Genomic DNA, 23,684 nt, shown 5'->3' with positions numbered 1-23,684 from the left:
TATAAATAACATCACCGCCTTTATACAAGATCGAAACAAAACGTCGACACATAGTGGTTATGCATGTGTGGTCCCTGATGTTCAGGCCAAATGTTCTCATTCTGTGTGATGGACAGATGCCTGGACGATGGGAACAGACCTTTAGGCAGTGCCAAAGCGTTTCCTAAATGCTCACTGCAGCCAAGGCACGTCCACATTTAATGGGGCTTATTATACTGGGACAAAAAAAAAAAGACTTGCTGGCTGAACAGCAGAAGATGGAGCTGGCGTCAGTCATTTAAGTTTCATTTAAGCATAGCATTTAATTCGTGTGTCAGTTTAATTTAGTTTTAGTATCAGACTGTATTTGCATCTCCCTGACTGGTGAACGTCAGAAACCAAAAAAGAAAATCTTGACATCGTCATCATCATCGCACGTCATCGCTAATTTAACTTTAATGTGTACTTCATAAATCAGTGAACTAACTTGTTGCAGAGAGAGTGCAGGAACCCGGCATAAATGTCCACAGGTAGACTTTTGCACTTCTACTTCGACTTTCTGTTTGAATGATCCCGAGACGCTTGATAAAGGCCAAGAAAGGCCGAATGTAAGATAGATGTGACAAATACAGTAAAAAAGAAAGTCTTTTCATTGCCCTTTCCAGCATGGCTGGTCAGTCCCCATCAAAAAGGCATCTGAGGTATTTTATGTTTCTGTCTGCCTCCACATGGACCCAGCGTGGTGCTGGAGACCACAAAGAGGCTATTGATTGAGTCCAGCAGGCAGTATCTTTGTGGCGCTGCCGCTAAAATGCTGCAGCGCTCTGATCGCACGCTGCTTGCTAATGGAGTTAATGGACAAAAATATATATATATATTTTTTTCTTTTCTTATTTTCTTTTTGGTTACATCAAGAGTTTTTTTTAAATCCGCGTGCAAGAAACAGATTCTGAACGCCGCTTCACTGCACAGCATTTGTTATGCAAACAACCTGACCGCAGCGGGACGTAATGCAACAAGTGTGGGGGTAAATTATTGTCATGAGGCCAGATGGATGGCTGGTCTCATCTCCAGCTGAGCTGCTTTTTTCTGGTTGTCATTTTTGCTAGGGATGCAGAAGGCGTTTTAGCAAGTGCCCTTGCTCTGTGATCTTTCAGAGCGGGTTTTGGAAATCTGTACTGAAACAGCAAGAGGTGTAGCAGAAAATTTAAATCAATGGCCACATTAAACTAGCTACTTTGAACATCAGTGAGTAGCTATATTTTTACTTCAAAATGAGTAAATTGATAGCTGCCCACTAGTAAGAGCAAGTGTGGTATTTTTAGTGACCTGTTGGATGCGGTTGATCCGTCTCTCATCAGTTTCAGCGATGAACAGTGTTCCGAGGTGGGACACGGCGATGGCCTTGGCGGCCTCCAGCGTGGCACGCACTGCAGCCCGGCTCACCAGGTGGTGGTCAATTCCCGGGACCTGGCAGTGGATGGGACGTCCGGCCACAATACGCACCTGAAGGCTCTCTGACACCTGAGGATAAAAAAAACACACTTACATTTATTATTGATGCCAAAGAGCGTCAAAAAGTAAGCAGTCCCTCTTAGCCGCCGACTTAAACAAAGCTTTTGTTGATCCGGTGTTTCAAACATCCCCCAGATCATCTATTGACTCATTAAGCTGTTACGGGATACATGCTCACACAGGCAATTCATTAATTTTTGAGTGACACTTTCTTAAAAACAACTCCTGCAGAGAGTGCTGATAGCATGTTATTTTTTTTAACAAGGTGCTCTTTTGCTTTCTTTTGTGTTCGCAGCCTCACTCACTCTAAATGCACCTACACTGACAGCACCACAATTTGTGAGAAACGTTTTATTACGCTCTCCTCCACTGCTACCTATAGTGCCGGTGTCTCTTAAAAAAAAGCAGCTTGAAGCTGATTAAGAGACAAGGCTTTTAGAGTTTGTCTTTACCTGCAGGACAATGTTGTTGTCCAGGATGTAGAGGGAGTTGTCCAGTGGGTTAATGGCCAGGTCTGTCGGCCACTCCAGACGCACCTGTGGAACGACACGCACACATAAGCAAACGCACACACACAGTTACCGCACATCTCCCTCAAACGGGGGGAACAAAAGAGCGAGAAAGCCACTGTGGCGATCGCCCGCAAGAGTCAGTTACAGGTGATACAAATAATACCTCCTTAATAACACAGTATTAGGCCTCCTGACCCTCCCCGCGCATGCAAAGGTCAGCGCCGGGCAGGGAGCCTTCCCGTGTTTATTCAAGGCTCTCGCCGGCTCACACCGGCTCGCTCCGGCACCGTTCCAAATGTCATCCAATAACCGTGATCGCTGCCTGCTCAAATAGCACACCCTGTCCGCGAAACACTGCGGGGGTCAAAGCAAGACAAACCTACACCAGAGCACGGCCGCCCACATCACTGTCATCTCACAGACACGCACACACAAACGGTGAGGCGCGTCTGCTGCAGAGACAAGGTGGTGCGTCAGGTGATTGATGACTCTGAGGATGGATTGGTAAATAAATGGATCATGTTAAATTGCCACTGACATGTCCAATTATAGGCTCTGTCAAATGAGAGGGAGAAGAGGGTTCGCTCTGAAATCCCATTTTAAGAGGTGGGGGGGATTCATCAAGCAGGACTCAACACGTCTCTGGAAAGAGGGCACGAATCAAATCTCTCCTGCTCATGATATTGAACTTTGGAGTGATGACTGGCGACCACTTCTACAAGTTAAGTCGACCTGCACACGGAGCTCGTTCGGCTCGATTCAAAGTCAAACCCAACTCAAAATTCATTTTTCCACATTCATTAAGCTGCTTATTCTTTGGGCTCGGGTCTGACTTGTGTACTTACTTTGTCAAAGGTATAATTAACTAAAGTCATAATTGCAATTTTCATTATTTTTGTGCAGTCACAGCTCTCTTGTACGCTCGTGTTCTCTGGACGGCCCAGATTTTTTGGCTCGCTGACAATGTAGGTACTGGTAATTTGAGAAATGCAATGTCTGTGTGGGCAGGCGCCAGCGGTGGAGGAAGTATTCAGGTCCTTTGTAGCGATGCCACGGAGGAGAAATACTCATTAAAAAGTTCTGCATTCAAAATCTTAACTTAAGTAAAAGGTATAGAAGTGCTAAAATAATGTTAAGGCACCGAAATGCACATTATGCAAATGATAGCTCTCAATGTAATGATGCTATGAAACGACCATCAAACCTGATGGCATCACTGCTTATATGTACTTTTGATAATTGCAGCTGTCAGATAAACGCAGCCCAATATTTATCTCGGAAGTGCGGCAGAGTACGACTACACATAGCATAAACTAAGTAAAATTAAACAGTATTGAGAACCAGCTGGAGAAGTGACGCTGTTAACGCTTGATCAGTACCATCTGGGATTTCTGCAATGTGTAGGTTACTCCGTGACTCCACATTTTAGTTGCCTTTCCCTCGGTTTATTTTAGTTTGAATCACAGTGACATATGGAGGGCTGTGCATTCCACGACTAGGGGTTGTTGTGGGTTTTGGCAGACTCATCATTTGTCATGATTTCGACTCTTATAGTGTAAGGAAGACGGCTACGACTAGCTCGGCTGCCACGCATAGGTGTGGACGGCGCCGTTGATTTTTTGGATATACCATGACCTGGATGACTGAGAACTTTCACAGACATATTGACCATAACTCGTGAGAAGCAAGTTAGCAACTGGGTTGTTACATATAAAACTATACATAAAAGAGTAGAATGAAACATATACAATAAGTGGTGAGGGTGTCCTGTGGTGTCTGGCAACAGGATGTTGTTAGTGGGGGCCTTTGGGTCCTATGAGTTGAGGGGAAGTGCCTGTGTGGATCGTCCCACAGATACTTGATCAGCTTGGGATCGAGTGAATTTGGAGGCCAGGTCAACACCTTGTGCTGTTTTTCAGGTTTTTTGAGTTCAATCGTTTGTGTGTGTGCCTGTGTCAGGCTGCATCCTGCTGGGGATGGCTGCTGCCATCAAGGAGTGTTATTGCTATAGGGTGTGGGGTGCCTGGATTGGTATAGGTGGGTGCTACATGTCTAAGTAACATCCACATGAATGCCAGGTCCAAAAGTTTCCCAGCAGAACACTGAATTGTCACAAGATGGAACTTCAGTGTTACGTTTTCAGCATTGGTTGTGGCTTGATGTGTCCGAACTGCTACGACGTCAAAGAGCTGATATCCAGTGACATGGTTCATAACCACATCACTCTGTGAAGCTGCACTACCATTTTTAAAACCATGACAGTTTTATAACAAAACGTGAAGGAGATTCAAAGTTGTTGGAGTTACATCCTCCGAAATGAGGTCAGCACTACTGTGTGGTCTTCGTTGAGCATACATTTCTGCGGTTGTGTTTTTTTTTTCTCTAGGCAGAGTTTCCATCAATACTGTCGGCACATTGAGGTCACAGCGGTTTATAAGAACAAACACGGTTGGAGGACGAGTGCGATTGGACGTGATCAGACCAATGACAGACAAAAGCACTGCGAGGCAGCGCAGGCCCCTTTAAAGACATACAATAGCTCCTTTGAGAATTCACCTGGCCTTAACACGCATATTCACACTGGCGTACACACACATACACAGGCGCTCGCATCCCTCTGTGTGGGCAGAGATTCCTCTATAGAGCCAGCAGCTCATCTATAATTCATCCCCTGCTCTAATAGGCCTGGTATAAGTTAGCAGAGTGATCTGAAGGCTGGCGGATCAAACCTGTGAAGTAGCTGTCTTTGGTCTTACCACACTCTGTCTCTCTCTATCTCACGCACACACACACATGCACACCTTTAAGAAACCACAAAGAGTTTCCGCAGAAGAAGCTTGGTGATGTACATTGACAAAACAATAACAGACTGTGAGACGGCAACAAACACTTTGTGATTCATTGCCGTTTTCATTTAGTGACCAATTAGTCGATGCAGAAATCCTGCTCGAGACGCCATAGATTGTATAAGCAACGGGGGCATATTTCAGAGCAAAACTCTTGCCTTTGTTACTCGTTTAATCTCAGCAGCATTATTAGCTTACCTGGCTGATGTCCATGCGCGCATCACAGCTCAGCGGCTGCGTCGACATCAGCCCGTTTGAGCCAATCACAGTGGAGAGCAAACCCCTCTCATTAATCTTCTGAATGGTGGTGCCATCAACGAAGTAGACGACACCTCTTTTATCCACTGCAATACCTGGGTGGGTGAGAGAGAGAGAGAGGGAGGCAGAATGAGCTTTTGGAGATGATAGCGGCAAAAAGAGTAGGGGGAGAGAGCGAAAAGAGGAGAGAAAGGAAGAGAGGAGATGGAGAGGAGCGAGCAAGGGGGAGAAGTGCAGAGAGGAGAGGTGGCTTCCGAGAGGCATCCAACTCAGTTAGACATTCAGCTCAGCAAGCGGCTGTCTTATCAAAGGCACTGCACCACAGAAATGTAATTATATTTCCATTCCACAGCCCACTAAAGGGATTAGAACAATGCAACTGGAGGAAGAAGTTATTTGTCACATTAGATGTGAGCAGGGTGCCGCAGTGAACTTTTGACATCTGACGCCTGCGCAAATGTGCATTATAAATGTGCGTCCACACTTCAAACAGCGGCCGCACGAGCATATGCGTTTTACCTGTATTTGCACAGCACGTGTGGACTTTGCAAGCGCGTTTCGCTACAAACAGCGTACACTTGAACTCTCCTTGGAGCGGGGCTCTGCAGTAGATGGCGAGCCGAGAGAGGCGGAAAGAGAGAGAGAGGGAAAGAGAGAGAGGCTGAGAGGTAAGTCCAGGTATTAAAGGTCAGGGCAGACTATGAATCATCTGTTATGGATGAGGAGCGACCTTCATCCGCGTCTCATCTCCATACAGAGAATAGCCCTTTGACTCAACTCTACGCCAATAATATTCCTCGACTCAACCCTCACCTCCCATGCCGCATTCCACCAATTCCATTTGATTGCTTTCACTTAGCATCGGCGGCAATAAGCCATATTTTTGCATTCCCACCTTGCACCTCCAGCGCATGTGGCTCACTGCTGTGTCGTTTATAAATGCATTATGTTTATGGTTTATCACTGAATCATGTCAGGTTTATGTATAAATCCATTTGCCCCTAGCTTGCCTCGAAGGACTTTACTGCGACAATAGCTACTTATATTTAAATGTAATCAATCTAAAAAAATAAATGGTGTAAATATGGAACAGGATGCAAAAAAGTATATATGGTTTCATAATGACACATCCAACTGACATTTTGAGTCATATTTGGAGATCTAATGAAGCTAGCCAAGACCGGTGTTCACTCTCTTCTGAGTTCTGTAGTTCCCCCACCAACACCTGCGGGTAATAGCTGACTTTCTAAATGTTAGGTCTGCCCCTGGAAGTCGATGAGTCAAATCGTCTTCCGGAGACTCCTCAGTCACCTGTGATACCTCAAGCAGAGAAGCCCTTTGTTTTCTCTCTTTGTCAGTCGGTGTGCATGACAACAGCTCAGCAAAACAGACGGAAGTTTAGGGACATTATGAGTAGAAGCGATTCAATGAAACGGAGTTCCAGTGTTGCATTATGCGCAGCTGTCACGGCTGATTTTTAAACCCTAAAAAAAATGTTATGTTATGCTTTTTAATGTTGTCAAAAGCATCACTAAAAATCATGCAGATTATTTTAGATTTAGTATAGTCTATATGGGGAGGAAGGAAATGAGGGAATATTCGATTCTTTGCACTGGAATCCAGATTGACTGACAGAAGTTCTGAGTTGGATACGGCCCTATTAAATGTTCCACTACGTTCACCGGCTAGACCCTAACTTGGTCTGCATGCTGCTGCAAGCGAGACAGATGAGGGCGGTGAGTGTGAACCAAAACATTAAAACTGCAAGTCATAAAACCACAGCTAGATATATCTAAGCGAGGTTAAAACACTTCTAAGAACAGGGCTGAGGGGGGCTGCACAGTCAGGTTATAATGATGTCTGGGTTTCGTGGCTAAAAGTACACAGCCATTTAAAAACACTGTATGAGCATAAATATTGATTAGTGCGGCCGTAAAAATAGAGAAAGAGGCCAATCAGAATTCCCCTCAGCACAAGGTAATGTCTCCGGATTTTTTTTTTTCTTCCTTTATTTCTAGATATAATGGGTTTCCTAAGTCATTTAGCTGCCTTTCCCAGTTCCACCTCAAAAAGATTCAGCGAGTGATTTGACCACGCAGAGTCACATCATGATAAAAAATGGACAGGACAGACACCATTAGTATGCAGTGCAGCACGAGTGGCTGTTCCCTCATTCATCTTGTCCCATTTTCCCTTGATTTATTTTTTTTTTTTTTCGGTTCCGTCCGTCTTTCTCCTTTCAAACTCTGTCATACTGGATTATGTGTGGATGCGTCTGTGTTCACTCCATGAGCTCAGGATAAAAATCGCTGCTGCCCTATTCCCCAGGTACCACTAACGTCTCATCCTCTTGACACACAATAGCCTTCTTTACACGTGACTTTGTTCAACATGTGCGCGCGCGCACACACACACACACACAAACAAGCACCGCCGCAACAACTAGATTCACAAACGTCCTCAGGCTGAGCAACCCTGGACCGACCCTGTGAGTCATAAATCGTGCAGGCGGAGTGGCGGTGGAGAAAGGAGGTGGGCAGGGGGAGGGCCAGGGTCAGTGTGTTTCCTCCAGAGGCCAGAAGGTGAACTGCAGAGCTCTCCCTCCTGGCCCCTTCATCATCCCTCTGACACAGACAGATTACCCCACCCACACGGCCTCAGCCCCCCTCCAACACCAACACCTTTTCTCTCTCCTCTTCTGGCTCTCCTCTGCTCTCTGTTCCCCCTAACTTGATCTTCTGATCTAATCCTGCTCCCTCTTCCCCTCCCCTTGTTTTTTCTTCTTCTCGTCCTTTGCTTTCTTTTGTGTGGTTGCGCTCCCTGAATCTTGCCCCGAACCTTGCGAGTGCTAATCAAATCAGTGACCTTTGACCCTTCGATAATGTCTGGGCTCCGTTTTCCCCTCCGCAGCCCATTTTTTATTCTATCCCTCCATTCCTCGTGGCCTTGCCATTTCTCCTCCTGTCACCTGGCATTATGCAGGAGGGACATCTCAACCCACAGCGCAGTCTGTGCCTACTTAGGCCTGAATTTCGGCCTCTGCTACAGCACCATCCTTGTATTCCTCCTACTTTCCTTTCACTTTCCTATCAATTCCTCTTGCTACCTCTTCTGCCCTAAACCTGTCCCTGATCTTAGAGCTCATAAATCCTGCACAAGGACATGACGAGTCAGCCCAGACTCTCTCTCAATACTGATTTCTGTTCTCTCCCTGTGTCCCTGGATATTACTCTTTCTTCTCGCCTACTTTGGTGCCATTGACTTCCATCTTAAATCCCCTCTATCCCTTCCTCATCTCTCCCTTTTTTTTTTCTTTTATGACATGCTCAGTATGTGTACTCAGGATCCGCTTGTCTTATGTTCACACAGACAGGTTCTAAATAGCCGCCAATCTATCATTAACAATAAAGACAGGATGGGACTGATTTATTCATCCTCACTCAAGCGCAACTCTGAAGAAAGACTGCTGTTATTGCTTGGCATTGGGATGGGGATTTACACCAGTTTATGTGTTGTTTAAGAGTATTTCGGCATGTTTATTGAAAAGGCGGTAGATTAGTCCACATTCTCCTTGTCAGGGGCTGGATTTCCTGCTGTTGTGGATAAAGCTGTGTGCTGCTTTAAGGGAATTTACAGCCCCTGCGTATAGCCACTGGATACTCACAAGACATCAAAAGATTTACCGTGTCTCCCAGGGTGTACCTGGCAAACTGATACTCGTGTTTAGAAGCTGGCAGACACACCGGTGGAGAAGTAATTGAGATAAATCTCAACTCCAAACGGAGATGGACATTTGGCTAAAGTTGGGACTGGATTTTATCATCAAAGGAAAGTGAATTAGACTGAGCTGTATTGACCTTGGGAAAACAGAGGGAGCGGAGTGGAGAGAGGGAGAGGACGATACTGTGACGCTATTCACATTCAGCTCAGATTTAAGGCGGAAATGCAGCCAAAGAGAAAAAGACAGTGCCAAAAGAGGTGGGGAAGAGAAGAAAGGTAGCGATAAGACAAAGGGGCGTGATGAGGAATTGCCTCAATTAACCATTACAGGCCAATCACTCTCAATCAAAGAATCTCTTTGCTCTGTGTCCTTGTCAAAAGAATATCAGTTAGAACAACCCCCTGTGGCATTGCAATACAATCCAATCTGATTAATGCCTTGAAGAGGGGTCTTACAGAACATCAGCGTTGATTACAGCTATTTAAAACGAAGAGGCCAACGGGGAGTTTCTAAGCAGAGAGTGACAGAGAGGTGAGGAAAGGTGCAAGGTGAGAAATGGGATAAAGTGAGAAGGACTAATTATATCTTAGGTTGTGGATTATGTATCATATTAAGCAGCAATAGCAGACAGTATACAGTAACATCAGGATGTGGTGCGCGCGTGTGAGTGTGTACAAGTGTGTAGCGCATACCAACTTGCTAACACCTGAGCCCCTAAGAGCGCAGGAAGTCAGCCTTCTGGTATTGTTCAAGTTTTCCCTCTACGGTACTTTCACCTTTCAAACGTTGACAGCAAAGCTGCCAAAAGAGCTGCCGCTGTGGATGAAAGCAAGCAGAATTGTAAAATTGTACAGAAAACAAACATATCATTGTCTGTCAGGCGGTGAAACAACCGTCTGAGTGCAAAATAAGTGCATATTCTGCTAAAGAAACCTACTTAAAGGATGTGTTTACGGAGGAGAGAGCATAACGTGTGCACGTAAGGAAGTTCCATTTCTACCTGAAAACTTTCATACACCCACACAACCACAGCACATGGGCACACGGGGTAGTAACATACACACACACACACACACACACACACGTGCGCGCTGCCTGCCAGCAGCCTGAGGTGTAAGTCATTCAATCTGCCCTCCCATATCCCCAGGCCCAGTGAGTGTTAATGATATGAACCGACATATTATTACAGCATCTAAATGACGCTAGCTGTTGCTGATTATGGCCCATGGCATTTCTCTACAAAGTAACTGTATGTGACTGACAAGTGAATGTAGACAGATGGACAGTTTCACCTGCACAACCGGCCCCTGTGAGGCAGTCTGGCCATAAATAAAGTCAACCATATTAGCTGGGGAAAGCCTGCAGGGTTCACTAAGTGCTACAGTCCAATTGCAAGCGAAGCTGAATAACACACTGTTTCAGAGTCTTTAGCTGGCTGTGTGGTTTACTGTTGACTTTCATCATTTCTCCTTGAGAACACACAATGCTGCTCGTGTGCGAACGTGTGAACTTGGTGCGCGCACAAGTCAGCGCCTGCAAACCCGCGTTGCACGTCTCAGGGTGCCCACTCGCAGTGCGGCAAACGAGAGAAGAAAGATAAGGCGATGTCAGTTTATCACGTCGGGGCGCACACGCAAATGCAGAGCGGATAAATCAGAGCGTGCGCTGATGAGAAATTCACACCCTTGCACGTCGCATGCATACACAACTTTGGCGGGAACGGTGAGGTTCCCCATGTGCACGGAAGGGCGGAAAATTCGGTGTACCTTTCGAGAAATGGTACCGCGCGCATTTGACAGAAACTTTGATTCCACACCTGTACAAAATGATTTTTAAAAACGTTGCGTTATATATAGTGTGTTCATGCCGCAATCAGTCATTGATTCTGTACATAGTGCATTGTAAACAGCTCTGTGGTCCATGACATGAACCTCTACAGTATGAACTGCAGCACTGCAGTATAAGTGCTGGGTCCAACTGCTCTTATTTGCCTCAAACACTTATCATCAATCAATAGAGAATAGCGCAGGCGTGTATTTCTGGTAGATCTTTGGTAAGCAGAAATAATTCATGCTTCTTGTAATTAATTATTCATTAAAGCCCCACAGAACAGACAGTGGCTTAGTAATTAAGTCTGAATCAGACACTGTGGTTCATCTAATTATCAGCCACTATAAGTTTGTTAACATATTAACCCGCATTAATTAATTATTGATAGCTGACTTTTTTTCTTTTCTTTCTTGAGCTGGTATAGTTCCCGTCTACACGTGTAATGCGAGGCGAGACACGGCGAGCGTGCAGAGAACTGGAGGGAGATTTTCGCAATAGTTGCATGTTAATTTTTGTGCGAATAAACATTTTTTTTTTTTTTTTTTTTTCTGGAAATATGCGATTTGGCAGTAATTGCCTTGTTTGATAGCAAAAGAGAGATCCAAAGCAATCACAGAGGCAGCAGACAAACTCAATTATAAAAGCAATTGAAATGCTTTGGACTAGAAAGCTCCATGAAAGGCTGAGGGGTTTGGATCTGCGCGGAGCGTCTGCAGATTATGTTGCACTGTTTAGAACATCAAACAAACACAAGGAGGTCTATCAATAGAAGCTCTTTTTTACCAAACGCACCATCACAACAACAACAAACCGCTGAGGCTAAGCAATGGCAAAAAAAAAAAAAGGAATTGGGATCAGATGGGAGGAAACAAATGTTTTCAGGAGTTGAAAAAAGAAAAAGAAAAAAGGAAGCGCAAAATACTATGGATTGCAAATCTCTGCAGCTTCTGCCCAAACAAAGTTTCCCACATACAAAGACATCACATCGACTGTGCCAGAAGCAGCCAAGGCCTTTATCGCAGATAGTTTGCAGATTTCGTTTCCATGTTTTCCAAAAAGAAGTGAGTGCTTCTTTGGATGGAGCTCTGACAAATTGACTCTTGGAGAGCGGCAGCTGATAATGGTGCCCAGGTGTAAAGATTTACTGGCTCTGTTTTCACTTTAACGGCGGCTGACCTCCACTATCACACAGGGAGCTTCAACTGAACTGCTATGCCGAACCTGTCACTCTACTTATTCATCTTTCTGTCAGTGTGTTTGAAGAATCAAGGTAGAAACAACCTGCTTGGGCACAAGTTCACTATCTCCCCCCCTCATCAGAGCTCCCTCCGCCCCCGTGACCGAGACAAATGCTTCCGTCTCAGTTTGTGCGTACGTATGTGTGTGTGTGTGTGTGTTTGTTGGGCATTCACCTCGAGTAAAAGCAATTTATTCCTCCACAGTGGCAAAGCTCCACTCCTCCTGTCAGTTTGCCAGGCTCCCAGTGGAGGTTGACAGGCCAGCTGCCAGCAGTGGCCATCCCGACCAGTTAAAGGGACACGGGTGTCACATTTCCCATGATCACGCTGACGTTGTCAACCTGACATACCTTTAACAAGGCACCCATAACTAACTGTCTGTCCCTTCACGGTGGGAGGCAGAGCAGGTCCAGGGACCTGCTGGCTGTCAATCAAAAACAAGCATGCACAAGCACACCGGCTCGCACAAACATGCACGTTCGACGCGCAGGCTCATCCTTTGGCCTTGAGCCTGCATGTCTTATTCACTCAGGGCTTCATTACACACACAGTGAGCTTCAGTAATCTCTCTGAAGCTACTGCACACACTCCGACTACAAACAAGGTAGCTGTCAGTCTGTGTAGTCTTCTACTTATTATATTACTTGAATAGCAGGAACTTTACAGGTAGAGCCTTGTTTTAAGTCAGTCTCAATCTGCCTCTACTAAGCCCATTGACTCTATTTTCCTTTGGTCCTCTAGCAAATCGTCACAGTGGACTATTTACTCTCAGAATATCTATGAGTCCTCGTCTGACCCGTGGTTATCAGGATGTAGACCTGGTTCTTAAAGGGATGGATCCGTGTTTAGTGTGCAATTCAGGACACGTCCCATCCATTTATACGGTGGACAATAAAGTTCCAGCAACGTTGAATGAATCTTGGTTCAATACAATGATCCATTAGCAAATTTAAACTCACAAGCTTTTTCCTGTGGCTCCTTCGCCTCAAAAAGACTTTCTCTTGTAATACTATTCTGGGAAATATCCAACGATGCAAATCTGATCTGATCTTATCTTAACAGTTTTACTTAAGAAACGAAAGCGTCAGCAGCACTTGGGCACACCGGTGAATTAAAGTAAGCAGTAAATATGTGTCCAGTCACGGCCCAACGTTATGTTATCAGTGGTCATTTTCAACCAATGATTCAAGCAGTACCACAATCCAGGTCATATTTTGCACTGCAACACTCTTTCACCCCCACTTTCCCTGTGGTATTGTAGGTCAAGACAGGCACCAGTGAAAGTAGTTTGGTAAATCTTTAGAGTGAAATCAACCACAGTTTTGTTGAAATCATGTTTGGTGTTGACAGCTAAGTCCTCATTCTGTCTAGAAGGAGCTGTGTCATCATACTCGAGACTGTCTTCACCCAGAAAAAAAAAAAAACAACCCAACAACATTTGTTCAAATGCTGAAAGGCTATGTTCACATTTCCTGACAAGCAACCTCTTTACCTCTGGTAAATAATGACTACACGGAAGTCGTTACAACGCTGTAAAATCCCTCTGCAGGACTATCATTCCCCAAAAAAGAAATAAAAAAAAAATAAAAAATCCATTTCAATTGTTTGCAGAAAACAATAGGGGGGAAACTGGTCTGGAGTCACCACATTGGGAAATTATTATTCTCTGCAAAGATTTGCCAGGGCAATCGAATCGAGCTCCCACTGGTGACTGGCTGCAGTGTAAGTCATAAGCTCCACCCCCTCCCGTGTTAGTGGGTGGGAGTTCGGCCAAATTAAAACAACAAAGTACATGTAATATATATGTTTTTTTCAAGAATGGTTTCTGTCAATTTACGTAGTTAATATAATGCTGATGTATACTCAAGTGACCATCTTTCGGAATCGTTTAGTTTTAGTTAGTTATTTGAACTATAAGTTGCCATGCCAACCACTCGGTGAAGCAGTGCCATAGGACAGTGAATGTTGGAATAAAGTGCAGTGTATGATCCAACATTTCCTTGTAATTGGTGGAGGTAGAGCAGAGCGCAGCATTAATTAAACAAAAACGAGAGTGAGTCTGACGGAAGTGTAGGTGGGTCATCGATAAGGCGACTTTGCACGGCTTTGCACGGCTCCACTCTTGGACCGTACTGCACAGACTCTGGCTCTAAACTCAAGATGGCACCGCCTGTATCCCCGGGAAACTAGCGTCAGTTTGGCCAACGCAAGGAAGTGGGGTCACATTGTCCATATTTATATACAGTCTATGCTCAAAACACACTCTTTACCAAGCTAGTCATCTGCAGCATTAAAGTTCTTGTCCCTTTGGCTCACATGTATGTTTCTGTTATTTAGACACAAGGACACAATGGGCTTGTCATTGTGTTGACAGGTTCACCAAATCTGAAAATGTTTGCGTCTGTCATTTTGGAAAGCCTTGACAGCTTCCTTATTCGGGCTTTATGTTGCCTTATTCAACAAATCCAAACTCTTCAGCTGTGACTCGGGAGTTGGCCCGGCATCCAAGTGCTAACACAATGTTTCAGAAAAAACACGTGCTACAAAGTGCAAGTGCATGCATTATTTACCAAAAGCTCCATTCTGATGTGTCACAATGCAATCCAGTTGTATGGGCCCGTCAGTGTTTCATAGTAGTGAGGGAGCAGCATAAGAATCCTGCCGTTCTGTCGGGAACATTCAAACTATCTGGCCGTGACAAAGTCAGCACTAAATATAAAGACATGACTTGGGCCATTTCTCTGCAATTCTTTCTCCCAGTCAGTCGCTCACTGGCAGAAAATGTCCTCATGTACCTGTGTGATGTTCTCTTTGCTGGATGCTCTTTCACTTGGCCCTCCAGCTTTGCCACTGGCAGCTATATTCTTAGATTCAGGAGGAGAAATGAGTCCCTGGCAGAACTTCATATTGTGGCTGCTCAGCGAAGCATGACTGTTGCACAAACCACTGGCGTTCTTCTAATTACCATGGATGCTGCGGTGAGAAAACAAGCTGTGGTGGAAATAGCATGACCCAATGGCGTCTCTCTGTTTTGCATTATCATAGAGTATGCTGCTGTTTGCCTTGCCGCGTGATTAATTCATGTGTGTATCATTAATGCAGGAATGTCCAGGGGCAAAGACAAAAGCTCGGTCAATGTGAAATGAAACACAGGAGCAGGCTGTTAAAAACTGCGCACATATGCACATGCTCACACACAAAGCGAGCGTCGGAGCTAAAAACACAGTGTGACTTATCGGATGCCCTTGTTTTGCGAAGTAGTGCTCTGTTTAAACCAACAGAAACAATGATAGTTGACCCTCTGAGAGTGGAAGACAGCCACAGGGCCAGTTTAATATGCAGATGAGGTGTGGGACTGCTACGTGCCGCTGGATTTAGGAAAAAAACAAAACAAAAAAAAAACACACACTGAGCTCTCTCTCTCTCTCTTTATCCATTTGATTCATTTTCTTTTTTCTCTCCATTTGCTATTTTTCTCTATTAACGTCATATTATTTTTTACTCTCGGATGCGCACGCACTCTCAGTCCTGAGCTACTTCTTTTTCTCTATCAATTTAATCCGCTTCCCTTCTCTCTCTCTCTCTCTCCCTTTCACCCCCTCCCTCTCTCTCTCCGTTTTGTGAGAAGCAACAATCACTCTGTACTAAATGCTACGGGAGCCAGAGGTAGAATAACAATGGCATATTCATTCCAAAGTTATAACACAGTGCAGCTGCCATGGAGGCAACGCGGCCCTGGGAGATCTGAGAACTTCACTGCTGCAGGTAGCGAATACAGTCTGGGAAGTGGCAGATTCAGGAAAATGCCGGCTGCAGTGATTAGAGCCGTGCAGTTAAAGGACACTACCACTCATAAGGCTCCACCGCCCGAGTAGAGGCAGGGGGCTGGTGTTCGCTGAGTTAACGGTTTGAGTGCGGGCTTGCTGACAGCAAAGCGATGCTCGATTCGCACTGCTGAAACGCACTGGGACGCGCTCCTGTGCGCGCTGCCACGTTTTCAGCCGTTTCTGTAAATGAGACCAACACCCAACGTGCAAAGATATTCATCCACCTAAGCTGCTTATATGGCAACCACCAGCCAAGACAGATACTGAACAGCATGAAGCCTGGCCGTCCTGGTCCGAGGATGGCAGCTGAGTAGTGATGTGCCATGTGAAGCGTATTTACCCCTGGCGGCGGCCCTGCTTTTAAACACCCCGGCTGTTCAACGTGCTAATAACCGCAACCTGCTGAAACCCCGCCGCTTCATTCTGCGCTGCTATCTCGTCACCGATGGCATGCCTCGGAGCCGTGGGGGCTCAGTGAGACGGGGACAAATGTGTCGTCTATCTGCGCGAGGACAGGAGAGACACAGAGGAAGGAGACGAAAGAAAGCAGAAGAGAGAAGGGGAGATAGAGAGAGACAGAGAGAGAGGCCGGAGGGGCAAGAGGGAGGAATGTGGTGGCAGCATGTCAGCTACTGATAAGGGCATTAGTCTGCCCCCTGTGGGTCAGAGTGAGAGACTGACACTGCAAGCGTTGACACACTCTACCATGTGCAGACACATAAATGCACACAGATCTCTCTGTGGATGTCAGCTTTGTTGCCGGGGACTAGTCCACAAATAACAGATAAAACCTGGGCATGGCAACCACCAACAACTGAACTCTCAATCACTCTGAACTCCTCTGTCCAAAAGCCAGCACATGAAACAGACACGGAAGACATAGTTATTTTTACAAACACTATAACTATTCAACAAATGTGTAACAACAACAACAACAACAAAAAAAAAAAACCAGGAGCCTAGAGATGTGAGCCAAGGCTGCTGGGTCCCGTGGGACTGACGCCTCTTTCATGTCAGACATGGGATCCATCCTAAATGGAGCAAGGTCTTTTATTTACCCAGCTAATTGACTGCAGAGGCGCACGAGGAGCCAACTCTAAACAATGCCCCAGATCTTGTATTCATAAGTGAGTGTTTGAAGGACACAACATAATCCCTGCAGCTTACGCTATGGGGAGACTATAAACTTGGGCAGCGGCAGCAGAGTGCTCAATCGCGTCGGCAACATCGTTGGCTAAATTAAAATTATGGATTACTATTTAAGAACTATTTGCAGTGCCGAAGTAATATTATGTGTCGCGGCGGGCCCACTGAGACTATATCAACACCGGGGCATGAGGGTGATTCATCGATGAGATGGGGGAGGAGATCGGGGAGAGCATGAGATGGAAGAAGCGAAGGGAAAGAAGGAAGGCTCTAATTTGGAGCGAGGAGCTCACCAGAGGACAGCAAGACAAGATCAATGCTGGCGAATCACAGAGGCACGACTTCAAAAAAGAAATGGACAGATATTTCTCTGTGAAGTCTACCACTCATTACCATTGGTAAGAGGGTGCATGGAGGGGAAGGAGGAGTGTGGGCTGTGCCAGACAGATGACAGGGAACCAGGGGGCTGCAGGCGGAGAGAAGAGCTGGTTAGTCGGAGCACAATGGCACAAGGAAGAAAGTGTGTGAACTGCAGTGAGTCAAAGACTATAAAATACCTCGCTGTGTGTGAACAGGAGGAGTCTCGGGACAGAATATTCTATTACTATATAAAGGCAGAGATACAGCATGTTCTGTGTTATGAGGGGCGAGTATACTGAGAATAATAGCCTTCAGATCATGTGTCAAATGTAGCAGGAATCATCTCCAATCTTTTCCCCTTATCTTCTCGTCACTTCTTTTTTTTTTATCATCTTTTCTCTCCTGCATACAACCGATCAGCCACAACATTAAAACCCATGACAGGGGGAGTAAATAACATATATCATCTTGTTACAATGCAGTATTCTGCTGGGAAACCCTTGGTCCTGGCCTTCGTGTAATGTCCTCAGTCACGTTCCACCCCCCTTACAACGAGGCTCCGATAGCATTGGCCTTATCTATCAGAACAATGCGCCCTGCTGCACCACAAAACCTCCTCAGAGATGGCTCAAAAAAAATAGCCTAAGGTGTTGACCCATCCTCCAAGCTTGGCAGATCCCCTACAGATCTTGTATTTGCAGAATGTGCTGGAACAAGCCCGATCCACAGAGCCTCCTTCCCTCGATCCATGGGACCAGAAAACTCCTTCTACTAACCTGTACAGACACCATGAGGACTATTTTGGAGAAGGCACAAGGGAGACTTACACAATATTAGGAAGGTAGTTTTAATTTTGTGGCAGATCGGTGTATCTGAATGAACTTGGAAAGAGAGAGGATTTTTTTTGTTTCCTGCGATCAAATTTAGTGCTGCTCTGTATTTAGAACCGGTGGCATTTGAAGAATGGAGACACTTGTGCGCTGCATTTGTTTACTGTGCTCCATATCGACTGGCTGTCTGCCATCGGCGTCAGACAGCACTGCATGAGCAAGCCGAATGTGACTGACAGGAGAGGCCACGCAGGACTGTGGGAGTAGCCATGAGCGACAGGCCTGCGGCTAAAGCTCCTGAGCGACCTGGGGACTAAGAGGTGGCCAGGTGAGTGGGCGGGATTGGTGACAGCAGAAAATGGATTATTTCTTCTTTTCAGGCAGCGCTCGCTTTCCGCGCATATGCAGCCCCCACAAGCCCAATCTGGTCCTACGTTGACCTTCCGAGGCTGCGGTGTATGATGTCTGCTTCGTAATGATGTGAGTCCACAGAAGCTGGGTCGGCGGAATCAGAAGAGAGGAATAACAAGCTGCCATCGTAACCTTCGTGGTGAGACATCCTGGTGGACAACAAACGCAGCGTATGACTCTAAAAATATAAAGGATGTGGATTTGAGTCAATTCATGGCGAGTTCAGTGCCACTGACAAAACATGGTACAATACAGCCTCACAGCTCGGAGGCTGGAGTGCTCGCGAGGTTGATGAATTATTATAGGGAAAGGTACATGGTGTCCCCTTGTTTCCACCCACACTCAACAGTGGGCTCGTGTTTTGCTCCAAAACTCATTACTCTGTGGGCAATCTGTGGACAGTGTGATGATGTTGATGAAAGACGGCTAATGATATTCGCTTTTCCTCCGCTCGCAATTATCCTATTCTCTCGATCCGTTCACATCACGACTGCCACGTACGCTCGGTACTTATTTCACAGTTATTGTACACAGACACGCATATTTCTATACACGCATTAGAATAAACAAACGGACGGACGAAAATAATTAAAAAACATGAATCGTGAGCACAGACCTGCACAAGTATTACAAATACATGTGCACAGAAGTGGAATGTGAGGATGCTTTTAAAAAATTAATGACATGAACAGAGAGAGAAAAAAATAAAAAATAAAAAAAAATACTGTAACCACCCACCGGCTTTAGAAAAGCACCAATTCTCCCAGGATCCTAGGTACACTCATACACCTTTTTCTCAACGCGCTTGGCAGGCAGCTTGTTCCGCACATTTTAGAGAACTTGCCACAGTTCCTCTGTGGATTAATCCCGTCTCAGTTTCCTCCATGATGTTGAGATGGAGGCTCTGTGGAGACCATGCCATCTGTTGTAGGACGCCTCCTTATTCTTGTTATTCAAAATCATTCTTTATGCATATATATATATAAGAAACGAAGCATAGGCATTCCAGTTTAACAGTACTGTGTTGTGTATCCAGCAAAATAATGAATAAATAAAGCGGAGTAATCCCTACCCTAAAGAGCACAACATAGTATAGAAGATTTACACTCCTCCCTATACCATAAAATACTGTATCATCACTATATTTGACTTTGTATCGATACTATTTACAAGTTCGAGGGACAAAAAAGATCCCTAACCCCCGCTTTCCCGTAGGTGACAATGGCTTATGGATAACTGAAGCCCCTAAGACTTGATCCGGCTAACAGACGGGACAGAACAAATGAAATATAAACGCATTATAATAGCAGAGAAGACACACCGCTGGAATCCACTCCTGTCATCTTATAAGTAAGGGTACAACGATTAACCAATTCAATTTGACACTCCAGGCTTAACGTCTGAAATATATATGTGCATTCATTCAAATAGCATGAACTGGGCTAAAGCAAGGCGGGAATCAAGAGCTGAATCTGAACACGTCTCTGCATTAGAAAAGCTTAATGTGACAAGCGGCTTCGGGTTTAAGTTCAGCGCCTACAAGTGCTATTTTCTCGTATAAGCCCGGGGAAGCCACGCTTACCCTATTAGTCAAGCTATTATTGTCATTTAAATACAAAGATCAAATTTCCCCATGTCATAAAAACAAGATAAAAAAATATCTTGTGGCGAGCTATTAGCCACAATTTCTTCAAATTAAAGAAACAGGGATCGCTCTTGATTGTACGGTTGCGCATCAGTTTATAAGGTGAAGAAGTGTGCTGAGGCTGCTGCTGATAGGAATTAGAGCTTGTTAAACAGTAGCGACACTGTAAAAAGAGAGAAAACGTTTACTATGTTGTTCTGTTAATTTACACTACGCTAAAGTATCTCAGGTCTTTATAGGAAGAGCAATAAGAGCACTCTTCCTTAACAGTATCCCTACGACTCAAGTGACTAAAAAGCGTGCTGGAAGTTTGAAATTCGTCATGGTTTACAAACTAACTGTTAATTAGAGAAAAGACCAGACTGACTAACAAAGACTTATGAACATGATTGAAAAGACACATTACCTCCATCACAATGTAACTTTCACGTTAGGAAAATTGGTGATTCTGAGGAATGTTAATCCTAATGTGATCCAGTCTGGGATGTACTGTATAGGAAGACATGCCAATGATGTTAACACAAATATATGAGTTATGGAAACAATCCATTGGACATTTAGTTAACTAAAATCATGACTTTAAGTTCCTTAAGTGATAAACATGTATCTTTTATAGCTTAACTTTTAAAGTAAAGAAAATAATAAAGTAAAAAGGTTGTTTTTCTTGCAGACTTAAAAGGTTGGTATCTTGCCAACGTTGTCAACTTTAGCCTCTTTAGTAGCTACACCTACCTAGGAAATTAATGCATTAGAGTAGCGCTTTAAAATTCACATATACGACACACTTCACAAACGACATCATATTTTGTCATCTTACAGTTTCCATGGAGACTCACGCTCGCAGAAATGACACCATGAACATTTAACTGAAGCTTTTGTCTTTGTAATAAATCCCAGACATGTGCTGCGTTTCATTTACCTCCATTTAAGTTTGAGGTCAGGTTGTGGCGTCACACCCGATTTGAACACGTTCCTGTGCACAACCTAGATCCAATACAGTGGGGTACGTTCATAAGCCTTTGTTAGCAAGGCCAGTTGATAATAATACATTACAAGGTCATTTTTGCACAAACAAACCCCACTGCTGCATGTCCCCAAATAGACGTTGACAGTATAATACAGATTTAATGTGACATAAATAGATGGAAGTGCTAAAAAACAGAATATTACTACAACTTTTATGACTGTTGATTTGGCTTTCATTTCACATTTTGATCTCAGGATTAATGAGGTTTGTCTTACATTTCGACTTGTGGAGGCAGTCCAGTAGAAATGTCCAACGTGAACATAGCATCCGCCCAACTTAACGCTACAGTCACATCATATGGGATAGTAGTAACAGGGATGGATTCATGTCACTGATGACACAGGTTGGCTGTTTGAGACCAGACTGAGAGGGTAATATTAGGGCTGTTAACACATTAAAAACACATTAACGCAATGCCTTTTAGCGCCACTCACTTTTAATGTGCGATTCACACATGCATGTTCTGCTATTATTATGACCCAGGCCCAGGCCTTTGAAAAAGCAGGAACTGATCAAAGCAGCAGTAGCTTCGCAAACAATTTTACCCCGAGGAGGGCAGTAATACGCCCCATTGGGTCAAAACCGCCAAAAACTCCAAAAGAAGAAGCAGAAGAGCTGAAACAAATGAGCAGGACTAGAGAAGAAAGAGATACTTTGAATGACAGGTTCAGCTTCAAAGCTTGCAGGTCAAACACACGTACGCTCAGAGACAAGGCTGAATGAATTCAATGGAGACACAACATATTGTTAAAGCATGCAGCTCCTTTGAGGTTATTCTGGAGAATATTCTGGACAGTATTTGCCATGTTGATAAGAGTATTAAGTACTTCAAGAATATAATTTAATGAACACTGACAGCGCCGTAGCTGTCCTGCACCTCCCCAGAAATGTAACTACGGGCCGCGGCAACACAGAGCGCGAGAGCTGCGATTGGTCCGCTTGGCAGTAGCGTTGCTTCTCCATCGCCGCAGTTTGTGAATTGATTGTTTTGACTCGTGTTCAGTGAAATTTGGGCAAAAGTTTCAGTCCCCTGTCGAAAGTGAAGCAGGAAGTAGAAACAAAAACTAACCCAACTGGCAAAAAAGACACAACGCCGACTAATGTTTGGGTGGCGTAGTTACAGAGCCAGCCAGACTGACGAGGCACAAGTATAAATGACTTAGGTCCTTGCTTTTAGGTCCCGCCGTACCGTAAAAGCGCCTTAACTCCAATGTTACATGACTGTAGCAGGAGCATGGAACTAATCAGTCACTCTTTTATTATTGTAGCTTTGCACTGTACTGTTGTGGCACTGTGTGACTGTGAACGGTAAGGACCCAAAAAGGACTGAATAAAGTACTTTTGACATGTTTTCTTATAATCCTTGTAATTCAGGCTCAACAAAGTCAGTGCAACCCAGAATAGACTGTTCCATTTCTGAGACTTCTCATGTAGTGTTTAGTGGACGACAACACTAACACAATAGACCTTTTTTTGGTCTCCCCACAGAGACAATTTGACTCGTTATAGCAAGAAAAGCACAGGTGCGGCTAACAACATTAATGATGCCCTTATTCAATTGAAGTTAGTCCTGACAGTGAGTCGGCATGCATAATACCAGGAGCCTGAAACTAGAACACCTGAATGGACTGCAAACATGATTACTAGTTTTTTATTAGTCACACCTGTGCCTCGGCAAAGCATCTGCTGTGGAAAAAGTCAAGCAGTGCTTTGGCAAACAATCTCCTTATTGTAAAAACAACATTTTGTAACAGCTAGGGTTAATCACACAGCAATTAAGTAATTACCTTTAAAAGTAACTTTGACAAACAATGATAATCGCTGAAATTGGACAACTGAAGAGTGGGGGAAAAAAAGAGTGGGAGTGCTGCCTGCGTAAATCAATTTATGTTTTTAAAATACCGATGGTGGCAGGGAGCGGGGGGAGAGGCACAACCAGCGTGGATCCGTCAATCTGTCGAAGATAGTTGGCTGCTGGTGGGAATGTGATGGGGGTGTTTTTGCGGTGAGCACGCAGTCGGATCCTTGAACCAATTAAGAATTGTTTTAATGCCACAGGATATATAAATATTTGAAGGCTCATGGCGTAAGTGCAAATTAAATGAGTAACAAAGCTTTAAATGATTATTATACCATAATATATGAATCAGTCATGGCGGTGATACTTGTGTAGAGTGCACACTTCAGAAAATATATTTACAATATGCACATTTGAACAGTAAAGAGACTTAGAACTATAATTAAATGTAATCACTATGGAGTTGTACCATAATTATCTTTTGTCAGGCGAAACAGAACGTAACTTCACTATGGTTTAGCTAATTTATACAGTATTCAGAATATCTAGGGGAAAAATGAAATGTCCAAACAAGGGCAAGAATCTATAAGACACGGGGGGGGGGGGATTTACGATATCGATATAATCTAAGATTGTACGTATTGTCACAAGGGATTGTAACCAGCTTTGACTGATGCATGTGGTAATAAAAGCACAGTAAAATGTCTCAGGTGATCACAACACTGTCATTTGAAAAAAAGC

General features: G+C 44.4%; 1 protein-coding gene across 1 annotated transcript in view; it reads right to left on the bottom strand.

Moving 5' to 3' along the window:
- tenm1 (teneurin transmembrane protein 1) overlaps window positions 1-23,684 on the bottom strand; it is a gene marked incomplete at its 5' end in the record, with an annotated part of 159,791 nt that overhangs the window by 19,390 nt on the left and 116,717 nt on the right. The window contains 3 exons of the mRNA XM_084549760.1: window positions 1,309-1,503; window positions 1,947-2,030; window positions 5,051-5,205. Of these exons, the coding sequence (XP_084405886.1) occupies window positions 1,309-1,503; window positions 1,947-2,030; window positions 5,051-5,205 (434 nt within the window). The remainder of the gene's footprint in view (window positions 1-1,308; window positions 1,504-1,946; window positions 2,031-5,050; window positions 5,206-23,684) is intronic.

The sequence above is a fragment of the Chelon labrosus genome (genome assembly GCF_963514085.1).
Source record: "Chelon labrosus genome assembly, chromosome: 8".
NCBI classification, from domain to species: domain Eukaryota; kingdom Metazoa; phylum Chordata; class Actinopteri; order Mugiliformes; family Mugilidae; genus Chelon; species Chelon labrosus.
Note: the sequence above shows the minus strand (reverse complement) of the source record. Positions and strands in the feature narration are given on the sequence as shown.